Source organism: Alligator sinensis, unplaced genomic scaffold (assembly GCF_000455745.1).
Source record: "Alligator sinensis unplaced genomic scaffold, ASM45574v1 scaffold1164_1, whole genome shotgun sequence".
Taxonomy (NCBI): Eukaryota; Metazoa; Chordata; order Crocodylia; family Alligatoridae; genus Alligator; species Alligator sinensis.
Window position 1 is genome coordinate 689,616 of NW_005842225.1, and position 22,281 is coordinate 711,896.

Here is a 22,281-nt window from a genome sequence, read left to right on the forward strand (position 1 = left end):
CTATATGAAGCTCAACTTGCTGTTTCTACGAATACAGCAAGACGTGTTGTTTACAAGCCTCCTGTATGGATTACTGTGTTTCCTCAACAAAGCTTTAGTCTGTAGGAGTTAAATTATGAAAGTGAGTGGACAGCCGGAAGTCTAACTCATGTGAATTAATTGAACTAGAGAAAGGCTCCTACATTTTTTCTGAATGTGCGGGAGTGAAAATTTTGTGGCTCTACCATGTCTTTCTGAAAATACTTGGAAGGAGGTAGCAAATTCCCAGGGTCATACTTGAAGGTGGTGGAGCTGGAGAGAAGAAGCAACTCATTTGTAAATTGAGGGCCATGGGGAGTTTGGAGAGAGTGCCTGGATTTGTCAAGAAATGGCAAGAGCTAGGATCAAGGCTTCAGAGTCACTAGGACTCAGTGTGGGGCTTTTCTTAGTTGAACTTGTCTCTTGTCCTTTTAATTATAGAACAAATCTACAGTAAACAGATGCAGTGGTGAAGCTAAATGCAGGTGTATCTGTTTCCAGGAGAGGGCAGTCGTGTTCTCCAGTCCTTTGAATTTGTGTGACAAAATGACAGCACCTTTAAACCAGCTAACTGCTCGCTGCTTTCCTCTCCCACAGATCAAAACCTCCCCTGTCAAAGCCAATTATGGAATCCCATTCAGGGGAGTCTCTCTTAATAGGTGAGTCATCTTGTCAGCGATGCACTGAAGCACTTTTTAAATCTCTGCACTTCGATATGTGGGCAGACTTTTAACATTTAAGATGTTGGGGGGGGGGGGGGGGGGGGGAGAGCTCTTTCCTTCCTCTTATCAACCTTTTATTTGCTCCCCTGTCATGTTAGAAATGTCTTCTCTCCAAGGGGCCTTGACTTTGTTGCAGAGGGTTCCCCCCTGCCTTTATCACGACGTAATTTAATGATTATGCTTTCTTCTAATTCTTGGAAAGAGAAGAATATTGTAAGCGATCACATGTTCAGTAGCTTGCGTCAAGAATCTGTTGACTGTTATCCCTACCTCTTTGTTTCATTAATGGCTCAAGTGTTTATCTGCATCTGCTATCTATATTTTCACAATGCAGTCACAGTCTGCGTTGTCCACTCTCAAAGGTCAAGGCTGCTCCTTGCATCCTGTGCTTGGTTTCTTGAAGTTGTAGTCTTAAGAGAGAGCTGGACTCCCTGTTTAAAAAGCCTCCCTTTCACAGCTGTTGTTCTGTTTGTGCCAAAGTAACTACCTCCCTGGTAGCCTGGGCACGCTGCTCCCACAGAATGGGCTTTCCTACGTGCTCAGCAGAAAGCATACTGCTTTGGTTGAGTCTTCAGTGAAACCTGCTTCTGTGCCAGGATTGCTGTTCAAAATGCATCCTTTTGCTTTTGGGTGCTGGGGTGCTGCCTGAGCCGTGCCCCCAGACTCTGGAAAGAAGGAGGATGCACAGTGCTCACAGTATTCTTGCTGCACCTTGACAGTCTGGCATTCTTTCACCCAAAGCTAATCTTCAGCAAGAATAGCTGCACGATAACTTCACTGAAGAGATTCATCCTACAAACAGTAGTACCAGCAGTAAGCTCCCTGGTAGGAACAGCTCTGTTTCCTTCTGGCTAGGAAGCACCAGACTTGGGTATCTCCGACTGCATGGCTGGACTCTGGAAAAGAGAGTGCCAGCGGGCGCTTCTGTCTTCAAAGGCTGCCTGACATTGCCAGCCTTGAACATGTGAATTTGGATCTTGCCACAAAGCCACTGGAATGGATACTTGTTACTGGTGCATTTTAAAGGATCTTAGGCTTTAATTAACCAGCATTTTATATGTCCCTTGAAGTGTTGTGAATTTGGGTCTCAAGGGGAACATGTAGGCCCCAACTCCCTGATGTCAACAAGCTTTTTCTGGTTTTTCCAGTGAGGGGGAAGAGGTGGTGGTAGCCTGGGTTTCTTACTGACTGTGGGGTGATACTTCTGATGGGCCAGAAGGCCTCGCCTGCTACTAGAGTTTAACGCAAGAAAATACGTTGTGTTGTAAATCACCCCTAAAAAAGTTAAGTGCTGGCTGATGAACTTTGTATCATATGATGCTTTTTATTGGCAGTGCAGCATAGATTTGTGCTAATAAAGCAAGTGTAGTTGCATACCCATCTTAGTGTTATTGCAGTATATTGTAATCAAGATCTGTTAGCTGGTGCTAGTTACTATATAATGGCTGCTATCATTGCTATGTGATTGCCAGATTGCTGTAGTTAATATGTCACTACTACATGAACTGACTCTTGGTTTGCTTCTCCAAAACAAATTTAAGTTCATTTTTTTGTTCAGAGTTGTATTTTTAGCTCTCTTGGAACAGGGGCTGTGTTTTCTAGGTTGGTTCAGCCCTTAGCATATTAAAGCCTCTGGCTGTTTCTAGTATTTAAATATTGGAACAAGCAAAGAAATCTTCGAAGAAGTCCTGGCTTAAATTGGCATCTTCTGAAATACCAACTGTCATAGAGATCCTAATGGGGCATAATGGAAGAGCATCCTCTGGGGATAGGGGAATTTTATTGTCATCTCTACTCTAACCTTTGTAGTATTGACATTCAGCACTTCTGGATAACATTTTTCATCTTAAATCAATTCGCTGCTGTTGCTTCTTGTACACAAATCACTCCTGATATGTTTGCTTTAGTATCTGCCACCTGAATTGATGAAATGCCTTCTGATGGGACTCTTGTCCTATTGATGCTTTTCCTCCCACAAGAACTATAAACGGCTTCAGATCTTAGGACAAGTGCTAACAAATGGATTTTTCTTGGCTTCAGGACAGCATCTGTTTCCTCCTTGCCCCTTATAGATTGCAATTGGAGTATGGATGTCTCTGGGCTTTTTGCCCCTACATGGAGCAAGAAGATGCTTGTTGTCAAATAGCTTCGTTTTCTTGTACTGAAACCTTACACCTTCAGGGAGGAGCTCGATGCCTTGCTGTGAATTGTAGAGCAATCTGGGGCCTCTATGCTATGACATTGTGATATTTGTTCCCTTGAATGTACAGGATCCCATTAGATTTCTCTTAAAGCTTTGGATCCATATGGTAACCTTAGAAAAAGTCATGAATGTTAGGAAGGTTGTTCTTTACCTCTTGCTGCTTTGTCAGTATTAGTAAACTCTTGTGACGATCTCCTATTGTCTGTCACCCCAGCTGGTAAGTATAACTGTGAAAACTGAGAAGAAATGTACTTCTGGCTAAGAACGAGTGTTGCAGAGAGAGAGGTGAATGCCACCTACTCTGAAACTTCACTATAACTGGATGGATGTGTGAATCTAACTCAGATTGTATGGGCCAGAAACAGAGTTTTTCCAGTCCCAAACATCTCAAAATTATCTGGAAATGAGAATAAAAAAGTGCCCTTTATAAAAAAAATAAAAATAAAAAAATAAATTGGAGGAAGCATAAAGGCTGCTGTGGTCTGGCATTTGGCAGAGGTAGGTCTATAGCCTAAAGATGAATACATATTTCTACCAACGAGCTTGAAGCTACCAAAAAACCCCTTACAGATGGAAATTTTTTCGCTTGAAATTCCATCTGCTCTGTGTCTTTGTAGTTATAAAACCAATTCCTTCCTCTGTTTTGGTTGTTGCTTTAAGACTCCAAAACCACCATATGTTAGCTGGCGGGTCCAATTGTTGTAATGATGAAGTACAGCAGGCTAAACCCTATTAATCAGTTTGCTTTACTCATAGAAAATCACCAGTGGTGTGTAATCTGCCTCAAGCAAATGCTCAGGGGTCCTCTCAGGCTTGCATTCAAGCTATGAGCTGACGTCCTGCTTCTCAGGGAGCATTTTTGGTGAGGAGAGCTGCGGTAAAAATCACTGACTCCTGAGCCAGATCAATAAAAACCAGAACTCAAGTGCTGTATCTGTTTCTAGGCATCCTGTTTAACTTTTTGCTTGTATTTATTCTGCGGAAGTAACTTGGGGTCATACTGTGTGCAAGTGATTCGGAGAGAATCAGCTCTTCAGGGCAGGGGACAGTTGCAACTAAAAAAAAATGTTAGAAGCCAATTTACCAGAACACCAACTCAGTACCAACACAAGGCAAGCTACTTACTAGGTAAAAAGTGAGGAAGGCTCCAAAGCTTGTGCGCTAATGCTTTGCAGGAAGCTATTGTGTGAGAAACTGGGGAAGTCCATTATATATTTTAGAGTGAAACTCCTAATGAAAATGCGTTAAGTAGATGAGATCCATGCTTGATTCCTCTTGGAAGGGCTCCAAGGGAAGTGTTATGCTAAGTAACAGAACTGTGAGTAATTGAGAATCCTTCTGGAAGGGGTTATGCTGTTCCCTCACATGTACCTGAGATGCTGAAATGCTGCTCTCATCACCAAGTTAATGTAGTGATAAAAGATTTCGCTTGCAGATGAAACAAGTAACATAACATCCCTCTAAAGGGGGGATAATTATAATAGTAAGGGCAAGAGGCAATCGAAGGCATCTAATACTAGCGTTTAATTATAGCAGTGGCACCCATGTTTAAAATGCTTGTGCTTGTACTTCCTTCCTCGAAATTACAGAGGGGATAAGTGTGGTGTGTCCACATCTAAAAAGTCTTGTGGTATGTTGTGCGCAATGAAAGGGAATATGCCCAGTATGAGGAGAGAGCTGAGGGCTCCCAGACCCAAAGGAAACAATCAAATAACGAACCACTTAGATGTGAGACATGCGGTTGATATCATATACTCGGATTGTAAAAAGGCCTTTGATATAGTCTCTCATCACGCTCGTATAAAGAGAGCTGGGGGATTGTGGGCTGGCAGAGTCTACAGTCAGGTGGGTTGGGAACTGGCTAAGGGATTGAACCCAGAGAGTGCTAGTGGATGGGTCTATCGCCTTGGCTGGAGGTGGCCAGTGGTGTCCTGCAGGGTTCAGTTCTTGGCCCTGGGCTGTTCAACATCTTTATCAACGATTTAGATGAGGATGTGGAAAGCACACTGGCCAAGTTTGCGGATGATACTAAGTTATGGGGAAAAGCAGTCACGCTAGGGGATAGGATGCGGATCCAAGCAGATCTGGACAAGCTGGAAAGGTGGACGGAGTGGAACCAGATGCAGTTCAATAAGGATAAATGCAGAGCGCTTCGTTTGGGGAGAAGCAACCAGCAACACGAATATAGGTTAGGAGGAGATGTCTTGGCCAGCACAACAGCTGAAGGGGACCTCGGGGTCATGAACGATGCATGCCCCCGGTGCCTGGGGGGACACAGTGGCAGCGGGAGCACAGCGATGGTAAGTGGGAGCTCCCACAGATGCTGTCGGCGGTGGGAGGGGGGAGAGGGGTGGCGAGCGGCAACCACCCACAGGCACTGCCGACACTTGGGGTTTTTGTAGGGGGTGCACCGCTGCGTGCGCACCCTTTACACATCGCCCCTGCTTGGGGTTATGGTTGATCACAGGATGAACATTAGCCTCCGGTGCGACACTGTGATCAACAGAGCTAATAGCACGCTGGGATATATTAGCCGATGCATCGTGAGCAGCGCTAAGGAAGTGATACTTCCTCTCTACTCGGTGCTGGTGAGACCCCAGCTGCAGTACAGTGTCCAGATCTGGGCACCACACTTCACAAAAGACATGGAGAATCCTGCAAGGGTTCAGAGAAGGGCCACAAGAATGATCAAGGGCCTGGAGGACAAATCTTATGAGGAAAGACTAAGGGATCTGGGACAGTTCAGCCTGGGGAAGAGAAGACTGAGGGGGGACTTGGTGACCGTCTGTAAGTATGTGAGGGGTGAATATCAGGAGCTGGGAGAAACTGCTCACTAGGGCGCCCCAAGGGAGGACAAGGAGCAATGGTCATTAACTGTTAGAGGGTGATTTCAGGTTGGAGGTAAGGAACAACTTTGCAGGAAGGGTGACCAGCATCTGGAATAGACTTCCCAAGGAGGTGGTGCAGACCCCAGCCTTGGAAGTCTTCAAGAGGAGACTGGACAGACACCTTGCTGGGATCATTTGATCTCCGCAGTATTCCTGCCCAGGGGCTGGACTTGATGATCTTTTGAGGTCCCTTCCAGCCCTTCATTTCTTTGATTCTATAAAACAGAGGTGAAGGTAAGCAGTTTTAACTCTGGCCATCCTGTTTGCAACCTCAGCTGAGAGTACTGCAAAGTAAAGCCTCCGGCACCTCTGTGCTCTAGAAGAGACCATCAATAGCTGTTCAGCTGTGCTAAAAACCTCAGTGAAATTCTGCTCTAAATGGATTACATTGCCAGAGCAGGGCAGGGGCAAGATGGTCATGTCGGCACTAGAGCATTGCAGATAGGCCTGGCTGAGTCCGAGCAGGATGAACCAAATGACTCGAGAACTCTGCCAAGGGAGGGAGATTTGCAATCAAGGTAATAGAGAAATCATTCCTGGAAAGTAAACCTCCCTTCCAAGTAATTCTAGGTTGTGGAGAGGCTACGTGGACTTTCCCCTCGCATAGAGCGCAGTCAGAGCCTGGCTCTGAAACGGGGGGCTTTAGTCCTTTAGGGGGAGCAGGGCAGAATGAAAGCAGGAAAACTGCAACTTTCAGTCTGCAAATCTCAAGGCTCAAACCAGCACGGACCAAGTGACTACGACACCTTGATGTTGCCATTGGCTTTTTCTTGCGCTGCACTATAGATATGGACTGTTCTAAAATACTTTCCGATCACTATTGCTTTACTGGCATGGGCTGTAAATATGCAGATCTCTAAATGGATGTTAAATTATGCAATCAAGGTTTCAAAGATCATAAGCTAGCATTGCACTATTTCTAAACTCTTTATAGTCTAGGTTTGACTTTTGGTCGCACACCTGGGAGTCCTCGGTACAGTATAGCCCCTTGCCCTGATTTGGGTGAGTTTCTGCTCTATAATTGTAAAAGGGCACTAAGCTTTCCATTTAAAAAGGTAGAAAAGTATTACCTAATTTTTAACTTTCTCATCTGTTCACCTCTTAAGCTGCCAAATTTCTTTAAAATTTTACCACATCTCATTATTAAGGCAGAATCCTATAGACATATGGAAGACCAACCTTGCAAGGACTTTTTTATTTCTAAAAGCTCTTCCTTTTCAGGGACTCTTCATGTCACTTCTGTCTAGTCTCACTTTCAAAACAGCTTCACTTCACCCTTGTGCTTCATTCCTCAAGACCTCCTCACTAGTCCAAGCATTCTTTACAAACTTTTGCCGGGAGCAAGGAAGAAAAAAAACCTATTCAAGGCACTGTCACCTGAAAACAGAATATCCAAAGAGAATCCAACATGCATTACTTGTCTCTAATTTGCAACCTTTGCAAAATGTTTGCCGTCAAAGACGAGAGGCAAGTGAAGCTGACAGAAACCACCATGGACCAGGCACTTCTTATTTGGATGAATCAGAGGAAAGAACTAGATGGCATTGCGCACTGGACACAGAAGGGAGACAATTGTGTCTAGAGGCAGGAGGCTTTTGGGGGAAAGAATAGAGCTGATTCCTGAACAGATTCAGGAATGTCTGTAGCGGACCATTTTGCTGGGGTATTGTTAAAATTGTGCAAAGCTAAAGAATCCCTAGGCCTGAAAATCCTTCGTAACCTTAATCACGAATATGATCTATGAGCCAGCCTATCCTTAAGGACAACCCCACCCCTGAGCTTTCTCAAAAAGTACGATAACGAATTTAGCTGTAACCAGACTGTGGTTCTGTTTTGTATCTTTTCCAGCTTCTCCTGTCCCTTCCCCTCCCCCAACAAAAAAAACCACCTCCAAAAAATCCAACCCCTAATACGAATCCTGATTCCTTGACTTTTGTTCTAAATTTGTTCTTTAGAGCACTGGCAGCACCCTGACCATCTAAACTTGGCCCAAACAAACAGCACCATCCTGAGCATAAGCAGCATTCCCCTCCTCTCCTGTACTTTGTTACCCCGTCTTATAAAAATAAGGTGGGAATGGTTTTTTGTGAAGAGAGGGCAGTCTTGCTACCATTCTAGGAGGCCGGGGGTAAGACTGTTTGAGGGTTGTAGTGTACTACAGTAGAGGGATTCAGTTGCCTGGGGGTTTCTCATTAAATATTTCCAACATGGAATTGCCAAGGTTTCTTATGCATCCTTATCTTTTGAGATAACCTCTTGAAGTACAGTTTCTCTTTTCAACTGCAGTTTATGAGGTTTTTTTCCCCAGCCTTTAAGTTAATGAATTCAGTTTATTATCTTGGATTATGCCTATGGACTTAAGAGCTGCACTGCTGAAGAATTGTTAACCGAGAACTTGAACTTTCCTGTTGGTGGAGGGCAGTAAGGAGCAGCAGAAAGCCATATGCCCTTTACTTGCATATTTTTTGGCTTAATGCTATCTCTGATTGTGTCTACATGTGCATTAGATCTGGGAACAGGTTACACGCGAGTAAACGCTCCCGGGCAGGCGTCTCCATGTGCAGGGTCTCGGGAGCAGATTTGCTGTTCATGGCAGCAATCTGCTCCCACCCTGCAGTGGCCCTGCACTGTCTCTCTGGCTGCTGGCCCTGCACTGTCTCTCTGCAGCAGCCAGAGGGAGCTCTGGGTTCCCCCTGCGTGCTAGCCCCGGGGCTGGCGGGGACAATGTCTCCTTGCCCCGGCTCCAGGGCAAGGGACTTGGAAGGAGCTGCAGGGGAGGGGCAGACCTGCCCCGATCTGCCAGTGGGGTAGCTAGCAGTGCTGTTGGGTAGGGAACAGGCTCCCCAGCCCCAATTCCTCAGTTGGGGAACAGGGGCTGGGAGATCTTTCTCTCTCAGCACCAGCTTCACGATCACGGGGCCCGTGCTAGGAGATCCTTCTCTCTCAGCCTGAGTCCTGTGGTTGTGGGGCCTGGCCCTGGCTGGGAGATCATCCTGCGGTTGTGGGGCCTAGGCTAGGAGACAAGGATCTCCTAACCCTGGCCCTGGGATTGCAGAGCATGGGCTGGGAGCTCCATGCTGCTGGGGCAGCTCCTGGGGACAGAGAGCAATCTTCTGCCCCTAGCTGACCAGGAGCAGATTTGCTCCCAGTCAGGGGTCTGCATGTGTGCTACTGCACCATTGCTAATCTCAAGTAAATTTGCTACTTGCATTTGCAGTGAGCAGATTTACTCATGATTAGAGCCAATTACTGCTCAGTAAGCATCTGCACGTGTAGATGTAGACGCTTACTGTGCAGTAATCAGCTCTACTGCACAGTAAAGTATCTCATGTAGACGCACCCTCTGTCTGGGTGACTGCTGTTTCCATCATTTGAACCTTTGTGCCATTTGTTCCTCCTGCTTTAACTTTGATTTGAATGATAAACTTGAATGTGTCCAAGTTTGATGAAGTGGGACACAGGAATTGCATTAACTCCACTGCTAATTGGGGTGACTGACATTTATTTTTGTCTTCTGTGTGGAGAGCAAAGTTGAATTAATTCTTGCATCGCTGAGCAGGCTCGTTGCTATCCAAGGGCTGCACACTTGTGGCCCTGGTATAAAGACCTAAGTCAGTGGTCGGGGTAGCAAGAGTAGTGTTTACTGAGTATGTGGGTGATTTCCAAATGTTGAATCACGTGCAGATGATGTGCCCCGCTTTTGCATGACCTCCTCCTACCTTTGAGTGAGCTGTTCTGCACGTGCCTCTTTCTCCAGAACTGTGCTGGGAATAGCAACGTTGGACTTCGCAGGTGCCAGTTGGGAACGCTGGTCACTTGGCAGCTAGGCAGAGTGGTGCCAGTTGGAGCATCTGAGGCATTTCTTGAGTTCAGTTGCTTCTCAGTTATTGTTCTTCTGAAATGGAGAACAGGTTCTCCCCATCTCCAGCCACTTGACTGCTCGCTCTTGCTCTACCTGGCTTTCGACACCTGCTGCTATACTGAAATACAGAGGCAGTGTCTGTCTTCAGCGATGCTGCAGGCTTCCAGGTGGACCCAAGCCAAAGCCAATGAGCTATATTGCAGGTGTGTGTATATTGACTGAGCACTACAAGGCCACTGGAATCTCTTGCTCTGGGTTTTTCCACTGTTTGCTTTACCTATTTTTACTGCTTGCTCTCTGGCTGTCACTCTCTTGCTCGACGGGGGGGAAATGTGCTGTTCTGTCCTGTGCTTTATACTGTAGCAGTTGTGTGAATCGACCAGCAGAGCCGTCTGACTCTGTACCTGGTGTGCGTCAAATGCCACTTCTTTCCAGGGCACTTTTACAAGACCCCTTTCAGGCCTGGTTGGAATTTGTGAAGTGCTTTCACTGGTGACTATCTTGGGTCTGAACTGGATGCAAGAACAATTTTACTTGCTTCCATGCCCAGGAGTCTGCTGCCAGTGTAAAAGCCTGTCAATGTACGTCTTGATTTTGGGACCGAGATGACATTTATCACATCATGATTTGGCTGCTCTTGTATTTTCATGGAGTACCTTTGCTCCTACAAAACCCCTTTCCTTTTATCCACTTACTCAGGGAACACTAGACAGACATTAGTATAAGAACTAAATGCGATGACTGATCCCTTTTTCTGACATTAATAATATGCTGCCCTTCACCTCAGCTGTTTTCTTTTTCCATCACTAACTTGTGAGAAACTCAAAATCATAGTAAATCAGAACGTGCTGGGGAAACACCCGGGGGTTTACAGAGTCAAGCTTTTGGGCAAAGCCTCTCTTTTTTCTTTCGTCTCCTGCTCTTGGGATGCAGCCTGCTATCCTTATGCTTTCTCTTCTCTCCATCCTCCCTGAAACCATGGCAACAGTTGAAACTACCTCTCCGCATTCTTGCAGTCAGAGAAGCAAGAAACCCAAGTTTGCCACGTCTCGTGCCAGTGCATTGCAGTGTATAAATATCAATAATTGTCATTTGCAGCATTTGGTTTGTAGAGGGAAGTTTTCAGACTCTGCTGTTCACTTTTCACTTCAACGGACAGTAGGTCAAATTTGGGCTCTCAGATTGTTCATGTCTTACTTCATTAAAAGTTCAATAATCTCAATGTCCTTTTTTCTTATCAAGAGCTCGGCCATTAATCTTTATACTGTCTTGAATTTGCAGATGCTCACAGCCTAGATTCCTGTCGATATTCTATCATTGGAGCAGATCTCAGAAGCTCATCTGAGCTGGAGGAAAAACTAAAGAAATTTAACATGGATACACAGTAAGACGATTGATTTCGGAGGCTTGTGGAAATGTACTGGTGAAGTTGGGTTGGGGCACAGTATCTGCATCCATTTTTTATTATGCTATTTCCATGGTTACCTTGTTCCGAGCCTTTTAAGCAGAAGGAATTGTTCCAACACTGCATGTAGCTTCCCTGAGCTGAGCAGGCTGTTGCCGCAGTCCTTGCCTGCATGGGTCTGTGCTCCTTCCCCATGCAGCCCACTCCATGAGACTTATGTTCTTCCTACCCAAGAACATCAACCCCCATAGGAGCAGGGAAAACCACTGCTACCATTATGTTCGCCCTTTGAAAGGGCCGTGCATGGCATTTGCTCATAAATCTCGCTCTGTTTAAAATAAAAGCACAGACTCAAAAACTTCCCTAAACATTTCTTATCTGAATAATCTCTCTTAGTAACTGGATATTTGCTATATTTCAGGTGCGTCTTGTTAATGCCCATGGGTATCTAGTGACTTACTTGCTGGATGCTCTCTTTACTGTGTGAGGGGATACGATGCGAGTGTGTCTGGTTGCTCATCTCCTAGAATAAAGAATGTAACATGCACAGAGAGATTTTTATCGGATTTTTACTTTAATGACTGGTTTTCTGTGTCTTTCTCTGTAAAGTTGTTTTTCTTTATTTCCTGAAGTGGATGATAGCAGATTCTGTCAAGATCCCGTCCTAGAGGTAAAAGACTGGGATTTTGGTTGCTGAGAAACTATGCTCTTTAGTTTCTCTACGTGATCCCAGAGAGTTGGTAATGGACATACTTTCCCAATCGAAGAGTTATAAATAGAGCGTAGCTGGCAGAGAAGAGGCACATGGGGTAGGCAGGATGTATCAAGCTGATCTTTTATGCTTTCATCTTAGAAGCTCGCTGTCTCTTTGCTTGCCTACACAACTTCTCCTTGTGGAATTCCTTTTGCTTCTAGTGCTTCTCGTTCCTATTCATAATGGGAACTAAAAGCGAGCTTCTGACTAGTGGGCCATGTTACTCATGCAGATTTTGGGTTTTTTGTTGTAGGTGGAGGGGGAAAGAAAAGCAATTTCTGAATCATAAGGGTAGCTAGCAAAATGTGATTTACTGAAGTCTTTCATAGGGATTTGTACAATTGTATTACTAGAGCTGTTCTTAAAAGGTCATTCCCCCACTCCTCCCCCTGCCTTTTAAGTATCTCCTTGCATTTAATATCTTTTCCTATCTTTAGCGCTGTTCAAAAATAAGAGAACAGGGCCTGTGTGTGCACTGGGTAGGGTATAAGTATTTCTCCCAAGCCATGTCGTCACAACCTCCAACTCCTCCTAAGGGACAGGAAGTGATGGTGGAAGTGAAGTTTCCACCTCTTTCCTAATTACTCAAAGAAGCTGCTGTGTTCTTATCTGAATTCCAGAGAATTCATCTTGTCTCAATGTCTGACTTGTTCTACCAGGCTTTTAATGATTAGGAACAGGGTATGAATTCTCAGCCCAAGGGGTGTGAATAAGCCTGGGAATCGTGACCGTCTTCCTTTTCGATCCAGGTGAATGGGGAGAGAAGCGCTGTACCATTTGGCCACAGCATGGCAAAGGTTAGGAAACCACAGAGGAGAACTCACAACTCCTGTACTTTGTACCCTGCGCAGATAACATGTGGGTTAAGGGCCCAGACCTACACTTTGCTTGATAAAATGATGATGTCTCGTTTCCTCGAGCTGTCGAGTTCATTTGTGCTTATGAAAGTACTTGTCTGTCACTAATTGTTCTTGCTTGGTGTTATTTATTTATTTTAAAGATTGCCAACGCTTCTCATCACAGAGTGCGTGCTGGTCTATATGACGCCGCAGCAGTCTGCAAGTCTTCTGAAGTGGGCTGCAAGCACTTTTCAGACAGCCATGTTCATAAACTATGAGCAGGTAAAGCCAAACCCATGCAGCTCTTCGGCACAGAGCACGCAGAAAGCCGTGGGGATTTTGCATGGGATGAGAGGGGAGGCTCTGAGCCTGAATGCTTTTGACCTTGTACAGAGCTGTGCAAATTCAAGAAGTTACTGGGGCTGGGGATCTTGGGTGTTTGGGCCATCTTCAGTTGTTGGCAAACCTGCAGGGCAGGCATGGTCTGAGCATGATTGGCTAATGTTGTTTGTATCCATCGTGCGCTTCCCTGAAGCAAAACGATTGAGACTCTTGCAGAGCCCTAGATGCCAGGGTCAGTGCGGCAGAACTGAAGGAAATAGCACTGAGCACTCTTAGGCAAGCTGGTTACAGATAGTCACTGATCTCTCCTTTGGCTCTGTTATTAAAATTGCCAGCCTGTATCAGCCTGAAGATGAGCCTTTCTGTGTGGCAGCAGAAAGTTGCCTTTTGGGACTTGGGTAACTTAAGGAATGGGTAATGAATTTTCGACTTTTCAGGTCAATTATTTGAGCACAGACTCAGCTGGTAGCAGCTAGAAGTCTTTTCTTTATGATAGGCTTTTAGCAGTCCCTGTGGAAAGGGCTGGCAGTCCTCCGATCCTGTTCATAGTATGCCTTGTTCCTAAAGAGAAAGCTGTCATCACCACAAGGCCTTTCCTTCTGCTGAAAGTCCTGTTTGAGGGCCCAAGGACTGCCGTAGCTGTGATGAGAGAGCTATATCAGGCTGGTGAGAGAAGAAAAGAGGCTTTTGCTGCCCACAGTATAAATGTATGGGGCTAACAAGAGGGCTTCAGTTCAGTTATTGCTTTCTGCTGCAGTTCAATCCCTTTTGAGGCTGGAGCTGGACTGTTCTCAGTGGGGGCAGACGACAGGACAAGGATTAATGGACTCAAGTGGCAGCAAGGAAAGTTGAGGTTGGATATTAGGAAAAACTCTCTCATTAGGAGAGTGATGTAGCACTGGAACGTGTTGTTTAGAGAAGTGATGGAGTTTCCATCCTTGGAGGTTTTGAAGACCCGGGTAGACAAAGCCTTGGCTGGGATGATGTAGTTGGGGCTGGTCCTGCTTTGAGCAGGGGATTGGACTAGATGACTTCCTGAGGTCTCTTCCATCCCAAATTTTCTATGATTCTATGAAAACCAGCCTTGTCTTCTCTTTGTCCCCAGGTGAACATGGCTGATCGGTTTGGACAGATCATGATTGAGAACTTGCAGAGAAGGCAATGCAACCTGGCTGGCGTGGAAGTCTGCTGGTCCTTAGAGTCTCAGGTGAGCAGTGCAGAGCAACAAGGCATTTTCTTACCCGTCGCTGTTTAGTCTAAACTGCCAGCCCTCCTCCTCACGGTGGGGCAGCTGCAAGGCTCAGAGCGGTGAACAGTGGTTGTCCACCCCAAAGTAGCCTCTTCCCTTCTCCTTGTTCCCATAACCTCTGGGAATGAGCCCTGCAAATCAGAGCTGACTGGCATCTGCTGTTTGTGGCAAGTGAGAAAAATAGAGTGGAGCCAAAATACAGCCTAATTTAGCTCGGCACCAAGGTTTTCTTTATTCATTTGGCTTAAACAAGCTTTGCTTAGAAACGAACATTAAACATCTTTGGAGAGCAGGTTGAGGAGGTGACCTGTATGGTCCTTGGAACAAGAGGCCCTTGGGACGCGCCGTCGTTCTACTCTCCTCTAGAGCCCTCTGAGTCTTGTGCTTCCTGTTTCTTTTACAGAAGGAGCGATTGTTGTTAAATGGCTGGGAAACGGCAAACGCCATTGACATGATGAAAGTCTACAGCTCTCTGCCACAGGCTGATGTCAAAAGGTACTGGTGACCCATCGCTGATTGCCAGAAATCACCTTTGCTCACCTCTTCCAAGATAGCTTGCTCCAGTAATTAGTTTGGTAGCTGTTGACGTGGCTTCCTCTCTCTCTCCTGTGAAGCAGGGTGTAGCTGAGTCTTACCTGAGTGCAGGACCTTAAGGGTAATTCCAGGAGCCCTGCTAACAAGCCAGTGGCTTGCTCTTCTCCCTTCTCCCCTGCATGGCAGTGCAGTGTGCTGCCGGGGCAGTGGGTGTCCTCTGGCTGAGCACGGAGATCCATGGGTGAAAGATGCAGTAGAAATGCTGAATTCTGCTCTAAGGCTCCTGCGGCATTTCTTGTGAGCCCCTGGCCGTTGCGGTTCTGGATGTACAAGAACTACACGCAGGGCTTGACTGGATATTTTGAGAGCTGGGGGAGAGACTCGCCTGTCATGAGCACAACAGATCAGGTGACTCCACTGTAACCATCCTCTGTCTCTGTTGTGCAGTAATGGTAATGGGTAATTTAACCAGGAGGAAGCTGCCCCTACTGTAACTTCCACTTATGCAGACTGGAAAGGAGCAGGCACACCAGATGGTTACAGCAATCCAGCTGACCTGCCAGAAGCCCCTTCCACCATTTTTTAAGCCGTATAATTGTTTCTCTGCATGCCTATGCTTGCACAGGAGGATGCTCATGCCCCCTTGCTGCTTCTAGGGACTGCCCAGGTCTTTGCTCTGAACATGGGTAGAGATCTGTTTGCAACTTCTCTGGGGCAGGTTGGTGGGGAATGGTCAGCCATTGCTCTGCTCCCCTACGTGGCTGGTAGAACAGCTGAGCCCAGGCAGAGAGTAACTTAGTACTACAACGAGCCAGCAGTACTCTGTTGTACCAGGCAAACAGAAGTGCAATAGGAGAAGCAAACACTTATGGCGCCAAGCGTACAAGTGACAGTGAATTAGACGTGCATCTCAGACCTTGTTCCTAGTTGTGCCCATGGACAGAATCCCCCCCAGAGAAACATCAAAAGGGTTAATGTTGTTTCGTGTCCAAATTGTAATCAGGGTGGTTATGATCTAGTTTGTTTGAGCTGGGCGAGATAGCCCCCCCACAAGGGAGGTAAACAGCTCCAGAGTGGTGCTGCGGGCTGGTAGGGATCCTCCACGCTGCACCAGTGCAAAGCCATTGAACAGCTGAATAATTCACTTCTGCCAGCGAAAGGCAGGAAGGGACGCTTCCTATCGCACTTTCTTCCCAGAGCAAGCTCCAGGCAGCCTCATTAAGTAAGCTTTCTGCACGAATGGCTGGCCCCCGTGTATCCATTTCATTGGAGTCTCCTATTTTTAAATCTTTTGTTCTGAAGTTTAGTCTGAAGCGTGGACCATTCAGAAGCCATCCACGGGCTGTGCTCCGAGCCAGCTGGGCAGCCTGCCCTGGGCAAGATCAGACATTCCCCCATGGCAAGTTCCCACATTGGGGAACGGGAAGGGGCAGGGTCGACAATTCGTTGGCCATTCTCCGCCAGGGTGACGGGTGGATTTTCACCACCTGGCCCTTGGGAAGAAATACGCTTAGTGCTTTCCAGCACTGTTCAAAACGGGGACTGTTCTTCAGCCTCTCCCAGCTGCCAGTTAAAAGGCCAGCTCAACACTGACCCTCAGCACAACATGAGGATAATCCTGCCTTGTATTGCTATAGCAGCTCTTGTCCAGGGGGTGTGGACACACCACATGCTTGCCACAGAATAAGTTGACCTCACTCTTGTAGTGCAAGTGGAGTGGACACACCACGCTCAGTCGTGCGCTGGCATAAGTCACTCTACTCCAGAGGGGAGTTCTCCCTCAAAGCGAGGTGTACGTTACACCGGAGTACCTGTCACTTCTCTGCTGCCATCATTCATTTCATCCTGGGGTAGCCTTTTGCTTAAGGTAAAGCAGCTACCAGCCCCCACTACCACTTCCTGGCCAGGTGTGTGAAAGTGCCCACTGTTGTCTGGAAAGAGCTGCACTCCTGCCTGTGCAGTAAACTTATTACAGAACCTGGATTTTGCTCTGTAGTCATGGTTGCCGCCTCCTTGGTGATTTCACAGCCTTAACGAGGGCACCTAGGAATTGCTTGTCCCTTACTGAAAGCAGCAGCACTTCAGTGGTTGTGTTGGCGCAGGGTAAGGTGTACGGTATCCAACCGCATGCTGGGCTTGTCAGGTGGCACGCCATCTGGGGCAGGGCTAGTGTTCCTTCTGTGATTGCTTTGTGCCCTGGTCTACAACTGGGGACTCTAAACCCTGCCACGATAACAATTGCACATCTCAGTCGGGAGGTTTCGGTCTGTGCTCAGTCACCCATGCAGGAGAGTGATTTTTCCGGAGCCAGGTGGCATGCAAAGAAATGAAAAGCCCTGACTTTCTCTGGGCGGTTATTTGTGGCTTTGAGAAGAGAATAATCAAAAATGATACCCTGGAATTGCGCAGCAAAACAAAATCTCTCTGTCAGCCCATAGCATTGCATCCCCGTGCTAAGTAAAAGAGTGGAGTGCAAATGTTAGTGTTCTGACATAAAGGAGCGCAGGCTAGCACTGGTACACCGAACCCTAGGAATCGGAGGCAGAGAACACTTCATGGGTCATTAGTCCCATACTAGCTCAGCATGCTGGCATTTTCCCTTTCGTGGGTTTACCTGTGTTCGTACACTGAAAAGGTAAGTTGCTAATGCACGTGACTGCTCCCTGGGCCTTGCCATTTCTGGCACCACTTGCTGCTGTGGGATGAACACGTGCATGTTGCAGAATGCCCTGAGGGCTTGTTTTCAATCCGTTTCTTTAATTTCCGTGCTGGTCTATATGACGCCGCAGCAGTCTGCAAGTCTTCTGAAGTGGGCTGCAAGCACTTTTCAGACAGCCATGTTCATAAACTATGAGCAGGTAAAGCCAAACCCATGCAGCTCTTCGGCACAGAGCACGCAGAAAGCCGTGGGGATTTTGCATGGGATGAGAGGGGAGGCTCTGAGCCTGAATGCTTTTGACCTTGTACAGAGCTGTGCAAATTCAAGAAGTTACTGGGGCTGGGGATCTTGGGTGTTTGGGCCATCTTCAGTTGTTGGCAAACCTGCAGGGCAGGCATGGTCTGAGCATGATTGGCTAATGTTGTTTGTATCCATCGTGCGCTTCCCTGAAGCAAAACGATTGAGACTCTTGCAGAGCCCTAGATGCCAGGGTCAGTGCGGCAGAACTGAAGGAAATAGCACTGAGCACTCTTAGGCAAGCTGGTTACAGATAGTCACTGATCTCTCCTTTGGCTCTGTTATTAAAATTGCCAGCCTGTATCAGCCTGAAGATGAGCCTTTCTGTGTGGCAGCAGAAAGTTGCCTTTTGGGACTTGGGTAACTTAAGGAATGGGTAATGAATTTTCGACTTTTCAGGTCAATTATTTGAGCACAGACTCAGCTGGTAGCAGCTAGAAGTCTTTTCTTTATGATAGGCTTTTAGCAGTCCCTGTGGAAAGGGCTGGCAGTCCTCCGATCCTGTTCATAGTATGCCTTGTTCCTAAAGAGAAAGCTGTCATCACCACAAGGCCTTTCCTTCTGCTGAAAGTCCTGTTTGAGGGCCCAAGGACTGCCGTAGCTGTGATGAGAGAGCTATATCAGGCTGGTGAGAGAAGAAAAGAGGCTTTTGCTGCCCACAGTATAAATGTATGGGGCTAACAAGAGGGCTTCAGTTCAGTTATTGCTTTCTGCTGCAGTTCAATCCCTTTTGAGGCTGGAGCTGGACTGTTCTCAGTGGGGGCAGACGACAGGACAAGGATTAATGGACTCAAGTGGCAGCAAGGAAAGTTGAGGTTGGATATTAGGAAAAACTCTCTCATTAGGAGAGTGATGTAGCACTGGAACGTGTTGTTTAGAGAAGTGATGGAGTTTCCATCCTTGGAGGTTTTGAAGACCCGGGTAGACAAAGCCTTGGCTGGGATGATGTAGTTGGGGCTGGTCCTGCTTTGAGCAGGGGATTGGACTAGATGACTTCCTGAGGTCTCTTCCATCCCAAATTTTCTATGATTCTATGAAAACCAGCCTTGTCTTCTCTTTGTCCCCAGGTGAACATGGCTGATCGGTTTGGACAGATCATGATTGAGAACTTGCAGAGAAGGCAATGCAACCTGGCTGGCGTGGAAGTCTGCTGGTCCTTAGAGTCTCAGGTGAGCAGTGCAGAGCAACAAGGCATTTTCTTACCCGTCGCTGTTTAGTCTAAACTGCCAGCCCTCCTCCTCACGGTGGGGCAGCTGCAAGGCTCAGAGCGGTGAACAGTGGTTGTCCACCCCAAAGTAGCCTCTTCCCTTCTCCTTGTTCCCATAACCTCTGGGAATGAGCCCTGCAAATCAGAGCTGACTGGCATCTGCTGTTTGTGGCAAGTGAGAAAAATAGAGTGGAGCCAAAATACAGCCTAATTTAGCTCGGCACCAAGGTTTTCTTTATTCATTTGGCTTAAACAAGCTTTGCTTAGAAACGAACATTAAACATCTTTGGAGAGCAGGTTGAGGAGGTGACCTGTATGGTCCTTGGAACAAGAGGCCCTTGGGACGCGCCGTCGTTCTACTCTCCTCTAGAGCCCTCTGAGTCTTGTGCTTCCTGTTTCTTTTACAGAAGGAGCGATTGTTGTTAAATGGCTGGGAAACGGCAAACGCCATTGACATGATGAAAGTCTACAGCTCTCTGCCACAGGCTGATGTCAAAAGGTACTGGTGACCCATCGCTGATTGCCAGAAATCACCTTTGCTCACCTCTTCCAAGATAGCTTGCTCCAGTAATTAGTTTGGTAGCTGTTGACGTGGCTTCCTCTCTCTCTCCTGTGAAGCAGGGTGTAGCTGAGTCTTACCTGAGTGCAGGACCTTAAGGGTAATTCCAGGAGCCCTGCTAACAAGCCAGTGGCTTGCTCTTCTCCCTTCTCCCCTGCATGGCAGTGCAGTGTGCTGCCGGGGCAGTGGGTGTCCTCTGGCTGAGCACGGAGATCCATGGGTGAAAGATGCAGTAGAAATGCTGAATTCTGCTCTAAGGCTCCTGCGGCATTTCTTGTGAGCCCCTGGCCGTTGCGGTTCTGGATGTACAAGAACTACACGCAGGGCTTGACTGGATATTTTGAGAGCTGGGGGAGAGACTCGCCTGTCATGAGCACAACAGATCAGGTGACTCCACTGTAACCATCCTCTGTCTCTGTTGTGCAGTAATGGTAATGGGTAATTTAACCAGGAGGAAGCTGCCCCTACTGTAACTTCCACTTATGCAGACTGGAAAGGAGCAGGCACACCAGATGGTTACAGCAATCCAGCTGACCTGCCAGAAGCCCCTTCCACCATTTTTTAAGCCGTATAATTGTTTCTCTGCATGCCTATGCTTGCACAGGAGGATGCTCATGCCCCCTTGCTGCTTCTAGGGACTGCCCAGGTCTTTGCTCTGAACATGGGTAGAGATCTGTTTGCAACTTCTCTGGGGCAGGTTGGTGGGGAATGGTCAGCCATTGCTCTGCTCCCCTACGTGGCTGGTAGAACAGCTGAGCCCAGGCAGAGAGTAACTTAGTACTACAACGAGCCAGCAGTACTCTGTTGTACCAGGCAAACAGAAGTGCAATAGGAGAAGCAAACACTTATGGCGCCAAGCGTACAAGTGACAGTGAATTAGACGTGCATCTCAGACCTTGTTCCTAGTTGTGCCCATGGACAGAATCCCCCCCAGAGAAACATCAAAAGGGTTAATGTTGTTTCGTGTCCAAATTGTAATCAGGGTGGTTATGATCTAGTTTGTTTGAGCTGGGCGAGATAGCCCCCCCACAAGGGAGGTAAACAGCTCCAGAGTGGTGCTGCGGGCTGGTAGGGATCCTCCACGCTGCACCAGTGCAAAGCCATTGAACAGCTGAATAATTCACTTCTGCCAGCGAAAGGCAGGAAGGGACGCTTCCTATCGCACTTTCTTCCCAGAGCAAGCTCCAGGCAGCCTCATTAAGTAAGCTTTCTGCACGAATGGCTGGCCCCCGTGTATCCATTTCATTGGAGTCTCCTATTTTTAAATCTTTTGTTCTGAAGTTTAGTCTGAAGCGTGGACCATTCAGAAGCCATCCACGGGCTGTGCTCCGAGCCAGCTGGGCAGCCTGCCCTGGGCAAGATCAGACATTCCCCCATGGCAAGTTCCCACATTGGGGAACGGGAAGGGGCAGGGTCGACAATTCGTTGGCCATTCTCCGCCAGGGTGACGGGTGGATTTTCACCACCTGGCCCTTGGGAAGAAATACGCTTAGTGCTTTCCAGCACTGTTCAAAACGGGGACTGTTCTTCAGCCTCTCCCAGCTGCCAGTTAAAAGGCCAGCTCAACACTGACCCTCAGCACAACATGAGGATAATCCTGCCTTGTATTGCTATAGCAGCTCTTGTCCAGGGGGTGTGGACACACCACATGCTTGCCACAGAATAAGTTGACCTCACTCTTGTAGTGCAAGTGGAGTGGACACACCACGCTCAGTCGTGCGCTGGCATAAGTCACTCTACTCCAGAGGGGAGTTCTCCCTCAAAGCGAGGTGTACGTTACACCGGAGTACCTGTCACTTCTCTGCTGCCATCATTCATTTCATCCTGGGGTAGCCTTTTGCTTAAGGTAAAGCAGCTACCAGCCCCCACTACCACTTCCTGGCCAGGTGTGTGAAAGTGCCCACTGTTGTCTGGAAAGAGCTGCACTCCTGCCTGTGCAGTAAACTTATTACAGAACCTGGATTTTGCTCTGTAGTCATGGTTGCCGCCTCCTTGGTGATTTCACAGCCTTAACGAGGGCACCTAGGAATTGCTTGTCCCTTACTGAAAGCAGCAGCACTTCAGTGGTTGTGTTGGCGCAGGGTAAGGTGTACGGTATCCAACCGCATGCTGGGCTTGTCAGGTGGCACGCCATCTGGGGCAGGGCTAGTGTTCCTTCTGTGATTGCTTTGTGCCCTGGTCTACAACTGGGGACTCTAAACCCTGCCACGATAACAATTGCACATCTCAGTCGGGAGGTTTCGGTCTGTGCTCAGTCACCCATGCAGGAGAGTGATTTTTCCGGAGCCAGGTGGCATGCAAAGAAATGAAAAGCCCTGACTTTCTCTGGGCGGTTATTTGTGGCTTTGAGAAGAGAATAATCAAAAATGATACCCTGGAATTGCGCAGCAAAACAAAATCTCTCTGTCAGCCCATAGCATTGCATCCCCGTGCTAAGTAAAAGAGTGGAGTGCAAATGTTAGTGTTCTGACATAAAGGAGCGCAGGCTAGCACTGGTACACCGAACCCTAGGAATCGGAGGCAGAGAACACTTCATGGGTCATTAGTCCCATACTAGCTCAGCATGCTGGCATTTTCCCTTTCGTGGGTTTACCTGTGTTCGTACACTGAAAAGGTAAGTTGCTAATGCACGTGACTGCTCCCTGGGCCTTGCCATTTCTGGCACCACTTGCTGCTGTGGGATGAACACGTGCATGTTGCAGAATGCCCTGAGGGCTTGTTTTCAATCCGTTTCTTTAATTTC

At 47.3% G+C, this 22,281-nt stretch overlaps 2 protein-coding genes across 3 annotated transcripts in view; both read left to right on the forward strand.

Annotated features, from left to right (window-relative positions):
- LOC102368372 (leucine carboxyl methyltransferase 1) overlaps positions 1 to 22,281 on the forward strand; it is a 29,698-nt gene that overhangs the window by 4,413 nt on the left and 3,004 nt on the right. Inside the window, exons 5-9 of one of the 2 annotated variants that reach the window (XM_025208280.1) lie at positions 616 to 677; positions 10,975 to 11,077; positions 12,853 to 12,973; positions 14,139 to 14,240; positions 14,686 to 14,778. In XM_025208280.1, the coding sequence (XP_025064065.1) occupies positions 616 to 677; positions 10,975 to 11,077; positions 12,853 to 12,973; positions 14,139 to 14,240; positions 14,686 to 14,778 (481 nt within the window). Of the gene's footprint in view, positions 1 to 615; positions 678 to 10,974; positions 11,078 to 12,852; positions 12,974 to 14,138; positions 14,241 to 14,685; positions 14,804 to 22,281 lie in introns of those variants that run through there. The other variant, XM_025208279.1, reaches the window with a different exon arrangement.
- LOC112550855 (leucine carboxyl methyltransferase 1-like) lies at positions 17,587 to 19,506 on the forward strand. The gene is made up of 3 exons (XM_025208281.1): positions 17,587 to 17,674; positions 18,840 to 18,941; positions 19,387 to 19,506. Exons 1-3 carry the CDS (start codon positions 17,594 to 17,596, stop codon positions 19,486 to 19,488), a joined length of 285 nt encoding a protein of 94 aa, XP_025064066.1. The 5' UTR covers positions 17,587 to 17,593; the 3' UTR covers positions 19,489 to 19,506.

Excerpts from the sequence above, each read along its gene's own strand:
- LOC112550855 (XM_025208281.1), top strand. The coding sequence starts at position 17,594 with ATGACGCCGCAGCAGTCTGCAAGTCTTCTGAAGTGGGCTGCAAGCACT. Across the intron at positions 17,675-18,839 it reads TGTTCATAAACTATGAGCAG|GTGAACATGGCTGATCGGTT; the intron begins GTAAAGCCAAAC and ends CTTTGTCCCCAG. Across the intron at positions 18,942-19,386 it reads GCTGGTCCTTAGAGTCTCAG|AAGGAGCGATTGTTGTTAAA; the intron begins GTGAGCAGTGCA and ends TTTCTTTTACAG.